Below are 21434 nucleotides of genomic sequence, written 5' to 3' on the forward strand. Positions count from 1 at the left end.
GAACGAGTTTGCTCTAAACAACGCAAAAACAACCAATTTTCAGTTGTTAGATAAATATATGTGTCCTAATAGTGTTTTTAGCAGTGTGGGGCATATATATGACTGTCAACATCTCCAAAACTTTTAAGACATGAAAACTTTGTGACCCATTCCAAGTAACTTTTAGGGAATGAAAAATTTGTGATACATTCCTTGTATCTTCAGAAAAACCCCGAGAACATCGTTTAGGTTTTTTTTTTTGTTGTTGTTAGTTTTTTTCTAGAATACTACAGGTTTGGAACAATGTATTGGGAAAAGATGGCAGGAACTGGAATTTCCTAAGTTTAAAAATAGGATACATTACAATACACCACCTTCTTATACAAACCATTGACAAAATTATCATTACCTCAATCAGTAAATCAAGACAAATAAGAATGGAGGTTTCCAAACAATGGAATGGGTAACAACAACAAGTGTTTTTCTTTTCCTCTGAATGTGTGATTTAAGGATGAATCACATGCACAGGTCCACAGTCTCAGCAAACAGATAGAAAATCTGCAGGCTAATCAGGAGAGAAGCAACACATGTATACAGATGCTGAGACAATCTATCAGAGAGCTGGAGGAGGGTAAGCATGAACTGTAGCCTGACAATTAGGTATACACTGTTCAGTGATGACCAGTTTGTGGTTCTGTTTTTAATTATCATTGATATGTGGATGTGTATTTGCCAGGAAAGCGTGAGCTGGCCAAACATTTAGAGGGGATGCAAGCATCACTCGTTTTACGGGATGAGGCAGTTCAGCGTGGAGAAACACAGAATAGGATTATGAATGAAGAGTTGGCCAAAATGAAGAAAAGCCAACTGATAATTGAGACCGAGGCCAAAGCACTGCAGGTTAACACTCATACATTCTACACCTGCACAAAGATGGTTGAGAGATCATAGCAATTATTACCTCATTTTAGCCACAACGATTCACACTATTGAAAACTTGGCAATTAAAACTTTAAAAAAAAGAAAATGACCTTATTGCACAATAGAGGCTCTATTTCTTTCCAAACTAATTTTGCTAATATAATAATAACATTGTACAAATTAATATTGTCATGAATAAACTGAAAAAAGCCCTCTTAAGATAAGGCAGTTAATTTCATTTCCTCAAAATAGCAATGTGCCAAAAATGCGCCTTAACACACCTCCTTTCTAGACTGGCATGCCCATGACTCCACAAAGTGGTGTAAATAGATTTGCTATTTAAACAATGTGGTGCAAAACGAGAAAATTAGGCTTGCGCTGGTCTGAAAATAGCAACAAAACGTATGACAGGGCCATGGTCTATCTCCAAACATCTATTTGGTATACATGTATGATTTTAAAAATCTTTAGAAAAAAATGAATAAAACTGTGTAAACTGGGGTATAACACTCCCAGAACCCATGTGGTGTGCTATCTCACTCTCATTTAAATATTCTAAATGTATAGCTTGATCAACCCCATTGCCTTAATGGGTAGCTTGGTCTGCCCCCACCAAGCAAGTATTTTCAAGCGTTCATTGGCACCAAGGTTATTTTTTGTTAACAAAAACTAAAACCAAGACTAAAACTATTAGTCAAAAATATTTTGTTAACAGAAATAAAATAAAAAATGCACAATTAATGAAAAACTAAAACTAAATCAAACAACAGTTACTAAAAACCCATCATAAATAAGCATTAATAAGCAGTCATTCTGAGGCATAAAACCTGATCTTTGACTCATAAGAGAAATCCCAGTGATGGCACTTTAACAGCCAAACACGCAAGTCAAGCACAATTTTTAATGTCATGAAGTTGATCTGAATTCTTTATAAATTTTTATTTAATTTAAACTGCATTTGTTTTCATTCCTTTCACTTTGCTTTGGTAACTGCCATTACTAAAAAAACTAAAACCATTATATAAAAAATAAACAGAAATGTGTTCACAGCATAAAAACTCAACTAGAACTAACAAAACTATTATTGAAACTAACTAAAACTAAACTAAAACATGGGTTCTGCAGGCTTCACAGAGTCAATTTTTTAAGATCCATACACAGGACTTTTTTATCATATATTATTGTATAATAAGTTCTTTCTTAGCCACAAGTTTTAAATAAATTGTCAAAACAAGCAAACCCTGGTTGTATGCATACACATTTCACATACAGATCATACAAATAAACTAAGAGTGCTTTCACACCTGTGAATTAATTCATTTGTTCCGAAACAGGGATTAAAATTGTTACAATGTTGCTCCTTGTTCTTGGTGCAGTTCGCTTTCACATGGCAAAGTTTCTAAACGGACAAAAAGAGCTAAAACAAGTCACGTGTGAGTCCCACTCAGCTGTTGTCCTTATTTTAGTTTATGGCGATGAGCAATAAGACATTATAAGCGGAAAGATGTGCTTTTATTTTGAATGGTGACACCCACAGACATCGTCACCAGACATAAATCAAAGGTAAGACTCTCACATACAGAGCCCTTGGCTAGACTGCAGTTCAGTCAATGTTCCTAACAGATAAACAGCTCTCGTTAATAGTTCAGCATGCTTTCACTTTCTTATTTACCATGAAACGCACATTTACTGGTAGGAATGACATCCCATCCTACTCATAATTCTCTCTTCATATTGCCATATATGGATATTACATATCCATAATACACTGTGATATAGCCGGGCTCGGATTGTGTTGCTTTCTCACTACAATCGATCCGCTCCAGAGTTCGTTTCAATTGAGCCGCGACCACCTCATTCAGGTGACCTTGGACCAATTGATTTGACGTGGATCTGAGCACAATTGCTGGTTTCACATATGCCAAATGAACCACACTAACTGGGCAAACGAGACAGGTTCTGAAACAAAAGTCTATGGTGTGAAAGCACCCTAAATGTACGCACAACTGTCTGTCTGGGTCAGTGTCCATTCCAAATATAGACTATAAATACACAGTGAACTTTTAAATATACATTATTGTAAGGACGATAATAAACCATATTGGTAAATAGAGTTTTGTTAAAAGTTCTTTTGAAATGGATTGTTGGTGATTGGATGCATGTTGGCCAGATTAGGTACCTTTTTATGGACAAAGGAAAATTAAAACCTGTTTACAATTATTTAAGACATACAAGGCAAACTTTCAGTGAATTTAAGACTTTTTAAGACCTAAAATTTAGTTTTTGAAATGTAAGACATTTTAAGACCCCGCGGACACCCTGGAAATATACAGCTTATTTAAAAAACACTACTGAAAGAAAAGCACATTTAAAAAATCTATAAAACCTTGATTCACACTCCACAATAAAACCATCCAAAGAGCTTAAAAGCATACTGTTGTATTCAGGATAAGCTTGAACGCTCCCAGGCCTCTGAGGAAAGTCTGGAGGCTGAGCGTCGCCGCCTGAAGGAGACCTGTGAGGCTGTGGATGCTCGAGCTGCCAGGCTAGATCTCAAACGGAGAGGGTTGGAAGGAGAGTTGCAGCGTGCCCAGCTCAGAACCACAGAGATGGAGGCAGAAGCCAGCTCACTCCAGGAACGGCTTAACAACCTCCGCAGAGAGCTGGGAGACAGTGAAGAGCGTGCTGCTCTCCTGAAGGTGTGTGTGTGCTGTCTAAAAGTACAACAGTTTTATCCAGCAGTCATGTTTGAGCAATATAATGTAATCAGTTGTCCTAAATGTACTGTAGGTTGAATGTGAGAGATTGGCAACTGCCTTGGCACATAAAGAACTGCAGGAGAGCCAGCTAAAGGACAAGCTGCAGGCCTTGACTGCATCCCTGACTGACAGCAATGCTTCTGCGGGAACAGCACGAGATCAGGCTGTCCAGCTGCAGCGAGCTCTCTCAGCCAGTGAACATAACCAGAAGATGGTGCAGGTAAGTGCAGGTCATATGGCATGTAAAATATTGCTGCTTGATAACTGCATTTGTGTTGTTTGTTGACGTGAAGTTGCATTTTAATTGTCACACATGACAAAGATGAATATAACTGGTATTGTCAACATTTAAAATGCACTAAATGGTTAAACATTTATTTGTCTTACATTGGCCAATACTCAAACTGTCCTATGGTGTGATTGGATCAAGCATAGTTCAAAAAACAACAACTTTTGTAAATCATTAATAAATACCTTTGCCATCCATTCTAAAAACATATGAAGCTCAATATTTTGTCACTGAAAAATCATGTTTTCTGGTTAACTTTTTTGGAACCACTATAAAATTGTTATGTTTGTTGTCCTTTTGGTTAATGAATATGTTCTGCAAGTCATGGAGGAAAAAAACATAACTTCATATAAAATCAATAGCAATGAATGAAGATAAATGTCAGACAATTGAATATAAATTGTTTTCAAGCTATTTGTATGTTAAGAGTCATTTTTATTTTTGCTGTCACACCACAATGTCCGTAAGGTTTAGTTCAGTAAAAATGTATTTAAAAAGAGAAACAATTGATAAGCTTAGCGACTTCTTTTGTCTCAAACATCACACTTTAAACTCTGAAAAATATTCAACAAAAATTGTTCTACAAAACATTTGTCAACTACCCGTTTTAAAGGTGCCCATTTTAAACTACCTGAGTTAAAAGTGCAGTAGGTGATTTGCCTAAATGCTACCGGTTAGCATAATATCTTTGAAACCTCTCCTCCGTCCAAAGCCACGCCTTCTTATATCATGAACACACATCTAAAAGAAGACAGACACCCCCTAGATCATGTCCTTTACCAGTTAGAAAACTTTATAGTACTCTACAATTCTGAACCAAAATCTGTATTTTATCTAGCATGTTTTCAGTTGTGTAGAAAGCAAAACTTGTCATAATGTGCAATATGTCCTGCATGCAAGGATCGCTGGTCTCACTCTCTTGCACGCTTTGTCCTAAAGTTACTGTATGCTTAGTGCTTGGCCGGCGGAGTGCATATTCAAAGCAGCATAGTAAATGATATAGAGACCACATTACAGGTTGTCAATGTAAAAAACAAACCAATGTAAATATAAAACCAATTTCAGCTCTTTAAAGCAGGCTAGGCAGAATATTGCTATTTACTTCTGTTTTGTTGTTAAATTAAATAAACATTATTAAAGCTGTAAAAGAGCATTAATATAATAAATTATAAAGAATAAAGAGCTAATAAAGAGCAAAAACTGTTTGCCTGAAAATTTCAGTGGCTGAGCAACACTTCTGTGCATATAACCCATTCATAAAATAACAAATTCTACATAAACTTTGTGTGACTAAAATAGTTTTGAAACATAACATTACCTGTCTAAAAGAAATCCTTTAGCCATGGTGTCATCCTTCCTCCAGCGTGCAAAAGTAACTCCAATATTGATTCATGATTTTAAAAAGTTTTGATACAGCATTTGTTTTTACAGCTGTCACTCATGTCCTCATGCGGCGGATCTGCATAGTTGTACAAATCTACATTTGTTAATTGACAGTTTGGACTACTTAGAATCAGAATTATGGGATTTATCAGCCCGACAAATTTAAATTTGATGAACTTTTTTGTCTTATGCCTTTCCCAGAATACAAAAATACATATGAATACATTTAGATCATTACTTTAATCATTACTATTGGAATGTGAAGAGACTTTCAACCAGACAGTGCAACAAAAATATTTATTAAGACAATCATCTACTGCACCTTTAACAGACAATACTCTCGGCAATACACTGGCACCAAAGGTCCTACACATCCAAACTCATACACCTTGATGAGACAAATTAAACCAAAGGCTCTTTTATAAACACTGTCAATCATTCATCTTCATTATAAAGTCACAAACAACGTTATTATGTTCATTGTGGTTCAGCCACATGCACAATTATGAACGCTCCTGTTTTAATCTCACTTCACCTCAGCTTTAATTGAAACCCCACAGATCATCTTACTACCATAGCCACAATGTGTAATAATTTATGATGTGGTTTTATAACTTTTCCAGTATTTTTCATTTTTTTGGACGTGTTTACCTTTGCTGTCGCCTGTTCCCTGAAGGTGCTGGATGACTGTGCAATAAAAAAGCTGGACTGAACTCATTCATTTTTTTCTCCAACTTCTCTGGAGGGCTTTTAAGGCTTAGTATGAGTCTGTTTTTTAAAGATGCTGTACAAACAAAAACACTGCGCCCTCAGTGTAAATCTTTTTTAGTTTGCTTGAGACATGCCAGCTCTTGCCAATAAAAAAAAGGTCCAGAAGAGGAAAAGAAACAGAATGTGGGGAACAAGAATAAAAAGACAGGGCATTGGTAGTGAGGAAAAGTACAGCTTCATCATTAAAACTGAATGTGGGTGTTTGATTATGCATGTATGGGCTGATGCCTGTTCATACTTGTCTCTCTCTCTCTCTTTCTCTGTGTGTGTGTGTGTGTCTGTACGATGTGTGCATAGGAAAAGTTAGATAAGACACGAGAGGCTCTAACACACAGTAGGAAGCAAAATCATGACTTGAGTGAGAGACTGCAGAGCCTGCAGAGAAGCCAGGAGGAGTGTGAACTCAAGGTCTCCGAACTGGACAAACAGACACGTGTCCTGCAGGAGGTTATGCATACACACATACTCTTACAGTTTACACAATGTTTTAATGGCTTAGTTCACCCAAAATTCAGTGTTATACTCATCCCACTGCCATTTCAAACCCATAAGACTTCAGTTCATCTTTATAAACCCAAAATAATCTATTTTTAAAGAGGTTTCTTTTACTCTATTGAAAGTTTGTTACAACAAACCTTGTGTTCATGTAGAGATTTTAAAAGAAATCTGTATGAATTAAAAAGACATATGACAAATAATAGCCGGCAGCTAGCTCTCTGCAACTCTCACATCCTTGACCACTGAAGCTAATGGATGGGAGACGACATGGGAAAGTTAGGTTGCTGCCCGAAGTGGTGCTAGTGATGCCAGCAGGGGGTGCCCAACCTGAAGTCTGTGTGGGTCCTATTGCCCCAGTATAGTGAAGGGGACTCTATAATGCTCAATGAGGGCCATCTTTCATATGAGACATTAAACCGAGGTCCTGACTCTCTGTGGTCGTTTAAAAAAAATCCAAAATTTACCCTCTGGCTTCTGTCCGTCATGGCCTCATAACCCTCCCCATATCATAATTGGCTTCATCACTCTGTCTTCTCTCCACCAATTAGCTGGTGTGTGGTGTGCGGTCTGGCGCAAAATGGCTGCCGTCGCGTCATACACGTAGGTGCTGCACACTGGTGGTGGATGAGGAGATTCCCCCCTTTGTGTAAAACACTTTGAGTGCCAAGAAAAGCGTTATATAAATGTAAGGAATTATTATTATGATTATTATTATTATTAATATTTAATATGGTTTTTAACTACATATAAACACAGAATCAACAGAGCACATAAAATGTGTCAAACAAAAGACAAATGTGTGTGTTTGACACTGTAACTGTTTTATTCTAAGTAAGTCTTCTTTAAAAAATATCTTAATTTGTGTTTTGAAGATTGACCAAAGGGTTTGAGTTTAGAAGGATAAATGGTGAGTAATCAAGTAATATTTGAGATAACTATTCCTTTAAAGTTGCTGCATGTAAGTTTTGACTCCTCTAAAACATAAAAATAGCATAATATGTTTACAGATATTTAAGAAACATGTTAAGTGAACATTCTTGTTTATCTGAAAAACAATGCTGAAGTCAGATATTCTGCTTTGAACATGTGACTTCTGTGCCAGCACGGCTGTGTTTGTTTTGGTAATTTTAACCTGCCCAATGCCAGTTTAGCCAATTATATTTTAGCACCCCGGGTTACCTTGCTGGAAAATCACATATTCCATTCATTCATTCACTCATTTACTCACCTCCGGTGTACAGTATCAAATTCCAAAAAGAGATGCAGATTCAGAGTTCCACATGAGGGTATTAATTAGCAAATAATGTAAACATGACGAACGTAAACATTAGGTGAGCAGGTTACCTTGTAACCCCCTGTTACTCATGTAAATGTCTTAATCTTATTATTGGCCTGATTAGATTAAAGCAAATAATTTGATAACTAATGTCCATGTAAACATATAGTCACTGTTAGCATTCAACACTGAATAAAGCACATGAGGTTTTCCCGAGGTGATCATAGTTTGCTGTCATTCAGCTGCAAGAAATAGAAGGTGTTTCTAATATATCAATTTGAGGAGTTGGTTAGAACAAGATCTGATTTTAATATGGAAAATATTCCTTCTATCGCATGCTCTTACTTTTATATAGAATATGATTTAAATCAGCCTTTAGGCTTGATAGTCAGACTCGCTCCTGTTGGTCCTCAATCAGGCGTCTGTTTTGATCCAGGAATGTAATACCTAGTTCAACCACTTGGTGTCAAGCTTACTTACAGCACCTTTAATATAATTTGGCCCTAGTAAAAATAAATAAAAAAAATTATTATAAAATTTAACCAATACAAATTAAGTGAAAAAATCAACACTGTGATTAAAGGTACAAAAGGAGATCTAGGCAAATGCTAACATTAGCCTGATAGCAATGAAAGACTCACCCTACTGTAAAAATTCGCCATCCAAAGCCAAGTTTCCCGAATGCACAAGAGCATACTGGACAGCATTACTTTCATCGGAGATAAAACTTTATAGTAAAGTTAGTGAAAATTACAATACCAAACTTACTAACATTAACAAATTATGAATAATCTTGTAAAACATTAACACATGCATTATTAAAATCCAAAGAACTGCTTGTTAACATAAGTTAATGCACCTTGAGTTAATATGAACTGTTACGGCCAGCTTGCTCCCGACCGTACCATGAAAAGGATAAGATACACAAATAGATATATAATAAAATAAACATTTATTGAAGGGAATACCAAATTATATACAAAGTAAAATAAAAATAAATCAGCTAGAATACCCCTAATTTTACTAATTAACTGTGACGTCAGACTGCATGGCAAGGGAAGATAGGGTCGTAACAGAACTAAAATGAACTAATGTTAACTTAAAAAACATAACCTAGCATTAACAAAAATTAATAAATACCACAATAAATGTATTAGTAGTTTGTTCATGTTAGTAAATACATTAACACACATTTACTAATGGAGCATTATTTTATAGGGTTACCTGAAATACATATCAGTACATTTGGAGCACCTGATTGCTATCAAGATGTGAAAAGACTTTCAACAATCATCTTCAACCACTTATCAGGGGCCTGGTCATGGAGGCAACATTCCCAGCCAGCATAAAAAATGTAACCATAAGCATAACTGTATAACAGAAATTATTTCTGAAAACAATGACCTATCACCTTTAACTAGCAAACATTTTAATGCTTACACTGAAAACCCTAATGTTGTCTTTACTCAAACAATTAAGTGAAGTTGATTGAACCTAACTTAAATTTTTACGTGACAGGACCAAAATGCTAAATTTTGAGTTAGTTTAACTTATGTTCCATGAAAATGCATAAACGTAAGAAGTGTAGTGAGCTCAAAATCATAATTAATCCTTTGAAAAAAAATAGGTCATTTTAACAAATGTAGTCTTGACTGTAAAATTCTAATATGTGCAACCTTTTAGTGCAAGGTCTTTTTTTTAAATCAGAAAACAAATAGCTTCAGGTTTAATTAATCATCATAATGTGAATAAACGGCTACTTATTTTTGGTTTAAAATTTATTTAAAAAATTTTTGCAGACACATACATTATATATATTATATTATATATATATATATATATATATATATATATATATATATATATATATATATATATATATATATATATATATATATATATATATATATATATATATATATATATGTATGTGTTATAATTCTGAGTAATTATAGTAGTATTAAAATAGTAGTATGTTGATCTACATTTGCATTGATTTAAAGACTTGCAGATGATTGAGGAATGAAACTTCATAATGATAATATCCAAAACGTCAAATCTTTTTCAGATAGCATACTAATACATTTTCCAAACATTCAGTTATCTGGACAATAAGAAAGTCCTTAGACTGAGCTTAAAACGCAAAGTTTCCCAACTAGGACTTCCCAGTACAAACAGTAGCTCCAAGAAACCATGGTTTCCTCTACCACAACTGAATCTCTTCTTCATTCACCCACTCACCTATTATACACTCCAGGTGTCTGACCATCGCCCTCTTGTGCCCATAGTTCCATTAGAACAGCATTTTTATTTCCATTATTCCATGAATAAAAAAAAAACAAGTGCACTGAAAACCCCAATAAGTTGACAGAACTAAATAAAATGCCTAAACTCGTTGCCTCAATTTAATTGGGTAATGGAGTCTCCCAAAACTTGCATATTTAAGTTGATTTAACTTCCCGGTCTTGTAGACTATACTTAAACTTGTTCAGTTCACCAAACTTAGTACTTTTAGGGTTTTCAGTGTAGTTAAATGCTTAGCTGATTCAAGGTTGCACTCTTGCCCCATATCACTATATCTTAAAATACTTAAATACTCTTTTAATCTGAGTTTATGCCCTGATCTTTCTGTTCAAGAAAACCATCAGTTCTGGTCTACACGGCCATATAGATGGAGAATATTCTGCATCTTTTCTGATTCATTAGACTGTAAGACAGAGGCAACAGGCTGAGCAGGAGGCGCAAGAGAGCTGTTCACTCCTGCAAGAGCAAAATAGTCAGCTTCAGGAACAGGTGGCTAACCTGCAGACAACTGCCCATCGGCTACAAGGAGAGAAGTCTGACCTGGAGAGGACACTGCTGCGTCTGGGAAAAGACAGGTCCTCTCTAAAACGTACCCTGGAGAAGGTGCTTGTCATGCTTTTACAATCACAGCCAAACGATTACAAACTAAATACAATGTCATGCACATATCCTTTATTGCAAGGGCTTAGAGCTTGTTTGTTTGTCTGTATGTGATACAAATGCAATAATGGTGAGGGGTTTACCTTGGGCTGCAGTTTCTTTACATGAATGTATAGCATACTACGGTATCGTGCATCAGACTTCCCTAATACTTTGTGTGTAAATGCATGTGTTGTGTGCAGGTGGAACACAATCGCCAAAAGAAAGAGGTGGAGATATTGCATGGTGAGCGTGAGAGAGAACAGCAAGAACAAAAAATCCGAAATCTAGAGGAAGAATTAAACGAGACCCAGGCAGAAATTCACACTCTACAAGTGAGATATTTACAAATATTATTACATTTAAAAAATGGATCAACATCTAGTATGTTCAACTTCTAAAATGTCAACATAATTTTATTAATTACTGTTGGAGGGGAAAGTAATCAACACATAATGTTTTTTTTTTTTGGGGGGGGGGGAATATTCTAAAAGATAATATTAAATAAAACTCTGAGTTAATTGAAACATGTATTAACACTGTAATGACACAAGGAGAAAGCACTGAACTACAGAAATGTATGTGATACTTTTTTTAGAAGGCCTCTCATATGGAGAATGAAGTCATGCATTGCTCATCTGTGACTTTTTCACAGACTTCATCAAAGTCTAAAACTTTTGATGATTCTGTTGGCCTTGTCTAACAAATCTGATCTTTATTTTGCATTTTCTATTGGATTCAAGTCAGGTGATTGGCTGGGCCTTTCTAGAGCTTGATTTTCTTTTTCTGAAACCATTTGAGACTGCTCGACCGTGTTTTGGATCATTTTCTTGCTGAAATGTCCCCTCTGGTTTCATCTTCTTAATCCTGGTAATGTAGATGTTGGACTGAAGCAGCTGATATTAATTTACAATGATGAAGGGCAGAGGGTTGCTGAAAAACTACTGAGCGATTTCAGCTGCAGTCTGGGCTTTCACTGCCTTTCTACACCTCTCTTTCTTCATGTGTTCAATACTTTTTTCCTGTGTCATTTCATTTTATTACACATAACTTCATTTGTAAACTGATTAGTTTTGTTTTCTTTGCAAATATGGATTTCTTTGGTTGTTGCCAACATCTGGTGAAAATTTCAAGTCAACAGCATCTTTAGAAATATGTTTTCTATATTATAAAGCAGAGTACTTTCCTGCCTACTCACCAAGATAGACTTTGCGAGTGATAATCTCAGAAATAAAGCTGAAAAGCCGTCACTGGGTCGGTACCTTTTTTTAAAAACATGTAACATATATTAAGGTAAAGGTCTAGTTATAGCTTTTGCACTTTTTTTTCTGAGTGCAGATTATAATGTTGCATGCACTCCATTTTAGAAGGCACGGCAAATTCAAGACCTTATAGTACTGTACATAAGTCCTCACTGCGGTAACTAAGTACCAGTTTTGCATATTAAAATAATAGTTGGATGCTCTAATGAAGTACTCTCCCATTGAATGTGTAATTTTGATTAAAAAAGCTAGGATCAAATATCTTATCATAAATCCTCTGTACATATGAAACATCAATAACAGTGTGATTTTGGATATTACACTACATGTCATTCAAACAACGTCCTCTTACGTCTTTGAGGAGTAATATTGTATTTCCTATTTTAGATCATATATCCAATGTAGTAAGCATGCATCATCTTTTTATATTAAGTCTTTCTGAAAATGCTGCCTCAAACTGTTTCTTGTTTGGAAATCAATCCAGAGTGCAAATGAGTGAACTAATAATCGATCTGTAACTTAATTAAAAATAAAGCCTATCCTCTACTTTTCTTCCATTATACTGTTTACTGTTTATGCAATGTTACATGACAAGAGACAATAGGGGAATTACATACCTTTGTTACACATGACATTACACAGGTTCAACTGCGCACACCGGTTGCAAAAGAAGAACAGCAAACAAGCTGTGTTGTGCGGTAGAATGCCAAAATCGAAAGTCCGAAAATAGAAAACTTAAATTTTACCAGATACCATCTACCGACACTGCCAACTGCAGACGTCTTTGAATAACATCCATCAGAAGAGCTGAATGGAGTGAGGACTTAATTAAAAATTCTGGACTATGCAATTCTCATTTTATATCTTGGTAAGTTAACCATATGCTGAATCATACACATTACTTGTTTTTGATTACAGCAATGTATGATTTCAGTATATGTTGAATTAAACTGCGGACACTGAATGCTTAGAATGAAAAAAAATGTAAGTTGACACACCCTGCCATACAGGTGCAGTACACTGTCAGAATGCAGTTGTTTTGCTTGTTGATGATAACCCAGGCCTTGTATAGTTCCGTCTTCTTTCCTTGTCTTTGGCTAGGCAGAACCTCGGTTTTTAACAAAGTTTTGAATCTGGTAATTCATTCATTTTCTTGTCGGCTTAGTCCCTTTATTAATCTGGGGTCGCCACAGCGGAATGAACCGCTTACTTATCCAGCAAGTTTTTTACGCAGCGGATGCCCTTCCAGCCGCAACCCATCTCTGGGAAATAAATCTGGTAAACATTTTTTTCTTGCACATGACCACATAGAACAAAATTGTTGGCATTCAAAGACTTGTAGACCTTTAGCTTCTACTTGAAGTTTCAATGAGATAGTTGTACATTTTGGGATGGATGCTTGGCCATTTCATCTCATCTAATATCTATTGGGAGGGTGTTATCACAAGTGAACCTCTCAGACGAACGCCACTCACATTAATGTAGTTTTGCCGAATAACTGCTTATCACTGGGTGACAAGCTGTTATAACACACTGAAAGCATTATGTAAATAATATATAATATGTATCAATATATCTTATTTCTAATACAACAACAAACTCTGTACTGCGTCAGATGTCATTCCCTCGCTGTAAAAGCTAGCACTCCCGTTATTTTCTGCTTCCGCGATGCACGTGCATCCTAAATGTTTACACACCTGTAATTCGCCTTTAGATCCTATGGAATTCAGGAATGAACTGCTTTTATAATATTGTCATATTTAAATTTTTAGTTGGTTTTGAATCACCTGTGATGTGATTTTATGTGTTGTATCTGCAGTCACAGATCTCTATCCTGGAGCAGACTCACTCTCAAAGACTTTTAGAAGTGTCAGCTCGCCACAAGCAAGAGCTGGACCTGGAGAGCGAGCGGATGAGGGACTCCCAGCAGCAGACAAAGAGAGCTCTGGAGGCTCGGGAGAAAGCTCACCGCCAGAGGGTCCACTGTTTGGAGGAACAGGTAAGAGAAAACTGTAAAGATGTGACCAAATGCATTCCAATATACATTTACATTACTTATAATAGCAAGTAGTCTCTGACAAAAACATGACAGTTCTGTAAAACCTGCTGCGTTTTTCTCAGGTTTCCACATTAAAAGAACAGCTGGAGCAGGAGATGAAGAGGAGGCAAGCATATATGAAGCAGATGCTGAGAGTGAACCTCTGAAAATCCAAAATAGCTTGGGAATTCAGCTGACAGTTTTTTTTGTTTTGTTTTGATACCAAACATGTTTGCCTATAACCAGTGAAATGGGGCCAGTGCTTACATGGATGGACTTACGCATAATAAAATCTTATACGCACACACACACTCATACATACACACACCTTGGTTTTAAAAACATACAGAATCACTGGTCTCAGGGAGAATTGTTGGACTACATTTGCACAAATACTTTAAGTAATCCTGATCCACATCGTAAGAACCCAATAACAACAAACAAAGAGATCGCTGTTTCACCAAATGCTTCTCAATTGCCAAATTGTTTTAAGGATTTGTGCAGCAAACTCCTGAAGCAGACTATAAATCTATCTTAAGCCTGTCCATGTTCGTCTTACAGCATTAAGCACAGTTTCTTCATCTCTCTCTGTCACACACACACAGACTTTAGAACATCTGTAGCTTAAACATCACACATTAGGTCTCCATCATTTTTATATTCTTGCTTTATTTTCTTTATAATTTGCTACTTGGTAACACAAAGTGATTTCTATTTAATTGTTATTAACCAATCATCTACTTTACAGCTAGAATGAATTACGTCCTAAATTGAATCATAACTTACTTACAAATTATGTTGTTTCTTTTATGGGTGCTAAAATGATTTTTAATAACAATACTGTTTTACGATTCATTGCATAAACTAGGGGTGCCCAAACTCCGGTGTCCGGTTGTCACACTGCACTTTTTATCCCGTAGACTTCCATTCATTCGCATGCGAATGCATCAGACCGGATATGCAAGCTCGTGCGACAAGTTTCGCAGTTTGCTGCATTGCAAAGTTTAAGCTTGGTAACCTCCGATCAACGAAATCGCATTATGTGACTGTGTGAGACCAATCGAAGATCAAAACATGACCTCTCTAGACAGAAATTTAAAATATGGACCAATCGCTTGCTTTTTTAATGTTAAATCAATTTGTTTAATTCCACCCCTTTTCGCAGTGCCATACAACAGAATTTCGCATACTCAAACTGTAGTGTGACTACAGCTTAAGAGCTTGATTAGCTAGCCTAGGTGTGTCTGAGTGGGGTTGGAACTAAACTTTGCAGGACAGCGAATCTCCAGGAGCGAATTTTGGCAGCCCTGGCATATAATAACTATGATAAAACAGATGTTTTGTTGTCTAAACAATTGCTGTCAGTGATGTGTGCAAAAAAAATCTATAAAAGATCCTTTGTGATGTTCTTGTTTTGATTTGTTTCTTGATACTAATGACCCCTTGAGTGAAAAAAAGATCCACATTTTATTTTAATGAAGCTGATTTTAGCATATTTAAAATTGATCACATTTCATCATGTATATGGGAAATTTGATTTTCAGAGTGAAAGCTATTTTTCAGTAAATCTGTAATCCAAAGCAAATGGCTCTTGTGTTGTATATTTAGTTATTTTTTTTTTATAGTTTTTTTTTTTTTTTCCTGGTGAACAATATACAAGGACTGGTTTACACTGTAAAACCCAACAGTCTTTATTGAGTGATATGAGTGTACTTAACCCAAAAAATTACTGAAAGTTAATTCTACTCATTTAAAAAGAGTTTTGAACTCAGTGTTGAAGGCAATGAGTTAAGTGAATGCATAATTACTTCAACTTAAATGGAGTATGTTCACAGTACTCATATAGATTCTTTTTTCTTTTTTTTTTTACTCAAATGATTTATAGCAATCGATTTCCTTAAACAGTTTGAGTTGTCTTAACTTAAATGGATTAAGTTCACTGTACTCATTAGGTTTAGCTTTTGAACTTCAATGGTTTATAGCAATCGGTTTTCTCAAATTTTTTTGAGTTACCTTAACTTATTGGGTTTTACAGTGTATGAATGCATATGATATGCCAACTCCTGGAATTATGCAGACATTTGGTAGTGTGTACCACACATATGCTTGTGAGGAAGGGTATTTCTCAGCAAAGGTTAAGAGCAGAGGAGAGTGCCCTGTCAGAGTCTCTTTAAAGCAGTCTTTTGATTACCATAGCTCCACCCAGTGCTTATCCAGTTACCGGTTCCTTCTCAGCTATTGGATGAGAGTTCCTAATCATGCAAGGTAGTGAATCCCTAGGGGTGGTGGGGCTGGGTCTGAAAGAACTCCTTTGGCAGGCAGAATAGAGGTTTTATTGAGGATATTTCTAAACTAACCATCAGGGACCAAGTCACTGGATTGTAAAAAAAAAAAAAAAAAAATACATAGAGCCGAATCACTCTGCTTCCCCTCCTTTCTCTCTCTCACTCTGTTCATTTCAGCACGGAGCACGGCAGCTCTTGAGCACCCAGCAGCACACAGAATGCAAGGAATCTACCCCCTTGCCTTAGACCAACAACCCAAGTACCAGGGCTGAGAGAAGATCTGAGAGGAATCAAAGGTTGGAATTAAAAACCTAAAGAGGAGAACAGACAAAAATTTATAGGGAAAAGAAAAACAAGGAGAGGATCATTGGTTGAATATTTGCCACTGGAGTTAAAGTTGTCTTGTTATCCTCTTTAAGTGTCCAGGACTCTACTCCTCTCCTCTCCATCCCTGTGCCGACAAGGTCATGGGGAGGCTGAGGAGACCGGTGCTCTCCATGTGCACGCTGCTTATATTGCTTCATGGCGTAGAGCCGGCTGTACCCCTGGAGGAGTTCTACCCGTTTGGCCTGGATGAGGGTGACTCTCAGACCATAGAGCAAGATGATGGGGGATCAGGACTGGTAGCCATATCAGTGGCTTTCCCTTTTTTCGGTGAACGGCACACTGGACTCTATGTAAGTACAGATTGTATGTTTAGTATGTCTGAATGTTGTGCAGGAGAATTAGGTCTTTCATTCAGTAGAATTGTCAATTTGTCATTGAGAGAAATACAACAAGCTCTTAGTCAGAGATTGGAAAAGGAGCCTCTACACCGCAAAGTTTTTCCATGTCACATTTGGCCCCACAGAGTGCCTAAACAATTGGATGGTTTTCAGAGTCATGACAGTAGACTGCAGCTTGGACAAACTGTGGTTTGAGGCAGTGAGAGGAAGAGAAGAAACTAAAATGACTGTCATGGGGGAGAAACTTGAGGGCTGGCAGGTCATAGTGTTTGTATTATAGTTGCATCCTGCTTTTGGTTGATCTGTGTCCTGTATGCTTCTCAGCCTCAGTGCAGGGGAAGCTCCATCCTTGTAAATCAACACCATCTTTTTTAATGCACCATCCTAATCGTTCTGACTCCAGAAATATGATGTTCCACCCAGAGCGCACATCTTTACTATCATCTTTCTGTCTCTAACAACTTGCTCAGCCTAGCTGAGGTACCACGGCAACAGAGGCTAGGTTTCCACAAGTGGACTGGCTACAAGCGGACTGATGAATGAGATCACATGCCCAATGCAGCGGACGAGTGACAGAGCAGACATGCCAAACAATTATTCTCCCACCCTCCCAGCCACTACATGTCAATCAAACAACTGTGCCCTTACATCTTTGAGGGGTAATATTGTATTTCCTATTTTAAAGTCATGAAGTCACATAGATTCATGCACAGGCAATGCAACTTGCTGAAATAGTGAAAGGATGTCTACAGAACTTAGTTTAACTTGTGATGCATCTGCGTGTCACCCTGAGTGGTATCTCATATCTCAGAGTGCAATGTAAATATTAATGTGAATTGGAGACAAGATAAGACCTGCTGCAGATAGCAGGGAAGATTTAAAATAAGATTAGCTCGATGTGGTAGAGCAGAACAGGACGGAAGGTACAGTAATGGGTGGTAACTGCAGAAAGGGTGCACTGAGTACAAACTGGGAGGTAACTGCAGGTCAATCAGAATATGATTAGCAAGTCACTGGTGCATTGAGGCATGCGACAGCATTAAAATTGCGGTCATGATTTCTGAAGTGCACCAGAGCTGCTTGAATAGAATCAATTACACATCAGCTTTATTGCATGCTAAAGCCTCATGTTGATCTCATCCACAAGAGAGCAGCTTTTGAACAGGTGAGATTTCAGAGAGTACACAAGGGCAGATCCTCATGGATAATTTCTTCCGGGAGGGCATTCCAAGCCTTTGGGCCTTGCAAAAACAGAAAAGCTCTTAAACCAAACAATTTGAGGTGGTTCTTGAGAGTTGTCTCAGTGTATTACCGTAAGAACTTCCCTAAAGCAAAAAGAGGGATCAGTACTGCCTGCTATTGCATGTTTCACCTTCTGACTTTCTCTGTCCACCCCAGTCATCTTCCTAATCTTATTCATTCACTCCATTTTCACAAGAATTTGCATAAACATAAGGTAATAACACTGCTCATAATAGAATGACTCAAAAATACATACGCTGATCTCTAGTAGGATTTTCAAGCACAATATTCTTTTGTACAACAATATCAAGGATTTGCCTCTTTCTTGTGATACTTTCATATTTCATAAAAGTTTTTAATGCATTTTGAGGCTGCTGAGTTAAGAATAAGTAAATGTACAATATTCAAAATACCTGAAGAAACAACCGAAGTAACACTGTACACTACAGTACATTGCTCTATGTATTACATTAATAAATATACTTGCTCTCTATTAAATATGCTCGATTATCTACATTTAGAGCGTAATTTTCAGGAATTACTAAAGCATGTTCTTTGCCATCTAGAACCTGAAAGATTAGTGACCCCTTTATCAACCCAGAAGTCTTCAAAATGTTATTTTTTCTTGTTGCACAATTCGCCTTTTCACATGTATCTGCCACCTCTCCTCTCGCCTTATTTGTCCTCACCCCTTCTTCTTCTTCAGCCTTAGATAAAAAGTTCAGGGGTCTTCCTGCTGGACTTGTCCAGCTGCTCTATCGAAGACAGGAGAGATCCTTTTAACAGAACCCAGATGCATCTGTAAAGTATTTCAGAGATGCCAAGCAACACAGGCCCTTAATTAACAAACCTCATGAATGGCTGGGATAAAGAGCAGAATGGATGAGATCTAAAGCTAGACAACATATACTTTCACAGCAAATGAAGAACATGGAAAGCTTGATATTATATCATATTTAAATGATGGAAGTTTTGATATGGAGCAGAAAACCATGACTGATTTTCAGGGACCATAATTTAAGAAACGAACACCTCCCAACAAGTACAACAAGTAGGAGATCTGAATAATCAGCAGTTTTTTATATATATACATAATATTAACTTTCTTTAGATGTAAAATTGTTCATCTAAGTGTTGAGTCAAGACAAAATGGTTGTAACTGAAAGATTTGAGGTTTCACGGCACACTAGGAGCACATCTGCTAAAGCTCATCTTCAGCACTTCAACACTTCATGTTTGCGCAACTATAGAGAGGGAATCTTCAACCTTGAGGGATTTTTCTCTTTATCTTTGTCTCTCTATAACTTTTTGCTCCTCCCCTCCTCCTCCTCCTCCTCTTCACTTAAGTTGGATAAAAAATATTAGCAAAGTGTGTGAGTACATATATGTGATATACATATATTTTTAGAATCAGGTTAGATTGATGTGTAATGCTTTATGTCAAGATAAGTCATATGTTATGACAAGCTCAGAGCTAATATTTTGATTCAATTCAATAGGGGCAGCCACTGAAATTAATTTTTCTAAACGGATGAAGTTATTTTTCTGAGAATGCTCTGAATCTTTTGTATATTATTATAAGATATGAATGGCTGCAATGCCATACAAAAGGTCAAGGTTTGGCATTCCTTGGAATGCCAGTCACGATAAAGAAACACATCATAGCCACACAAGGGCATGGAGCAAGAGGAGTCAAGGTTAGTCTTACAGACACTTCCTCTGCAGCCTTTTCCTCAAATTACCAAGAAGAGCAAGTAAATGTTCCTGGGTCAGGACCCGATGTTTTGCCAAGCTGCTCTTTAGGTACCTTTTAATGGAGGAATTTGTTTTCCCATAAGTTTTCCAAGGTGAACATTTGTTTTAGTACTAAATTGACTTAGCTCCAAAAAAGCACTCTATGAAAACTTGTGAAATATCTGCTGAAGAATAATAATAGAAATGGATGTGGCTGCAAGAGTGGCACCATGTAGACCCAATAAAAACAGTAATTAATCTTAAATAATTAAATGATTTTTGACATGTGATTGTTTTATTATAAGTGTTTGATTTCCAATTTAAGTTATATATACATATTACACCACAGAGCTTACCTATTTGAACTTAAGTTATGCTTTAGATCACATTGAATCTGTGGATAGATTAAATTACTCTATCTTATTTTATGAAAATGGATGAAAAACTAAATTTCTAAACCTCTTCCAGATGCTAAAAAAGATCAGACCAAATGCTAGAACGTAATGTAACACCATAGAATAACACCTGATCTATTGCTTTGTGAGTTTTCCTACTACTAATTTAAGAGCAAGATAAGCTACTTCAATTTTCTATGTCTACACTCTGTACTTCTCCAGTGGTTGTACTGGTCAAGATGCTGCCTTCCTTAATGACTATAAAACTCTCTATTCCCAGTTTGCTGGATATATCATTAGCATACAATAGTTTAGTACTGCAAGTGTTTTGGTCATCTGTGAAACATTTGCTCTAAATCACATTTTGGTTCCTGTCAAGTGTTTGTATCTGTCAGTGAACTGTGCCTGCACTTTCCATCCCTCAATCTTTTCCATCCCTCCTGCCTCTCTCACTTTGTCTTTTTTCATTCTCTTGCTGTTGCAGGGCTCCTCTCAATGACCCCAGAGTTGTGGCCCTGCAGGCTTCACTCTGTTTCTCCATGTTAACCACACTCTTGCCACAGCACGTTGATGCAGAAAGGGGAAGACTGCGGTCGGCCAATTAACCAAGCACCCGAGTCAGGCCAAACAAAACTTCCTCTACTGTTTTTACAGCAAAGGCCTCCGAATTATGGTTTCCATACGCATGGGGAGGGGAGAAGAAAGGTCGTGTGTCTGACATCGCTTTTGTTGCTGTTGCAGCTTCCAGAACTGGGTAGAGATGAATGAAAGGAAGGGACAGGACAGCTGCCATTTGGGACCAAACATTTGGAAAGCGAGTGATTGCTTGAGATGCAAACTGACCAGCATAATTTAGGCACACTTTCTTATTGCGTTTCTGTAATAATCAGATAAGGCAAAAAGAGATGATTGATGGTATTTCTAAAGTAAATAT

The 21434-nt window shown here is 36.8% G+C and overlaps 2 protein-coding genes across 12 annotated transcripts in view; both read left to right on the plus strand.

Annotated features, from left to right (window-relative positions):
* The window catches only part of crocc2 (ciliary rootlet coiled-coil, rootletin family member 2), an 86106-nt gene extending 70407 nt beyond the window's left edge, over positions 1-15699 (plus strand). For all 7 annotated transcript variants that reach the window (XM_073954135.1, XM_073954133.1, XM_009302427.5 and 4 more), the window contains 9 exons: positions 490-610; positions 716-879; positions 3348-3599; positions 3691-3879; positions 6400-6549; positions 10583-10783; positions 11023-11154; positions 13901-14080; positions 14203-15699. In XM_073954135.1, the coding sequence (XP_073810236.1) occupies positions 490-610; positions 716-879; positions 3348-3599; positions 3691-3879; positions 6400-6549; positions 10583-10783; positions 11023-11154; positions 13901-14080; positions 14203-14286 (1473 nt within the window). In that variant the 3' untranslated portion in view covers positions 14287-15699. The remainder of the gene's footprint in view (positions 1-489; positions 611-715; positions 880-3347; positions 3600-3690; positions 3880-6399; positions 6550-10582; positions 10784-11022; positions 11155-13900; positions 14081-14202) is intronic.
* Positions 15700-16453: 754 nt separating this feature from the next.
* Positions 16454-21434, plus strand: part of sned1 (sushi, nidogen and EGF-like domains 1) — a 65131-nt gene continuing 60150 nt past the window's right edge. For all 5 annotated transcript variants that reach the window (XR_011015987.2, XR_012407974.1, XR_012407973.1 and 2 more), the window contains exon 1: positions 16454-17081. Coding sequence is in view for 1 of the 5 variants with exons in the window: in XM_017356625.4 (XP_017212114.2) it covers positions 16872-17081 (210 nt within the window). In the remaining 4 variants the exon portion in view is untranslated. The remainder of the gene's footprint in view (positions 17082-21434) is intronic.

This window comes from Danio rerio, chromosome 6, assembly GCF_049306965.1.
Source record: "Danio rerio strain Tuebingen ecotype United States chromosome 6, GRCz12tu, whole genome shotgun sequence".
Classification (NCBI taxonomy): domain Eukaryota; kingdom Metazoa; phylum Chordata; class Actinopteri; order Cypriniformes; family Danionidae; genus Danio; species Danio rerio.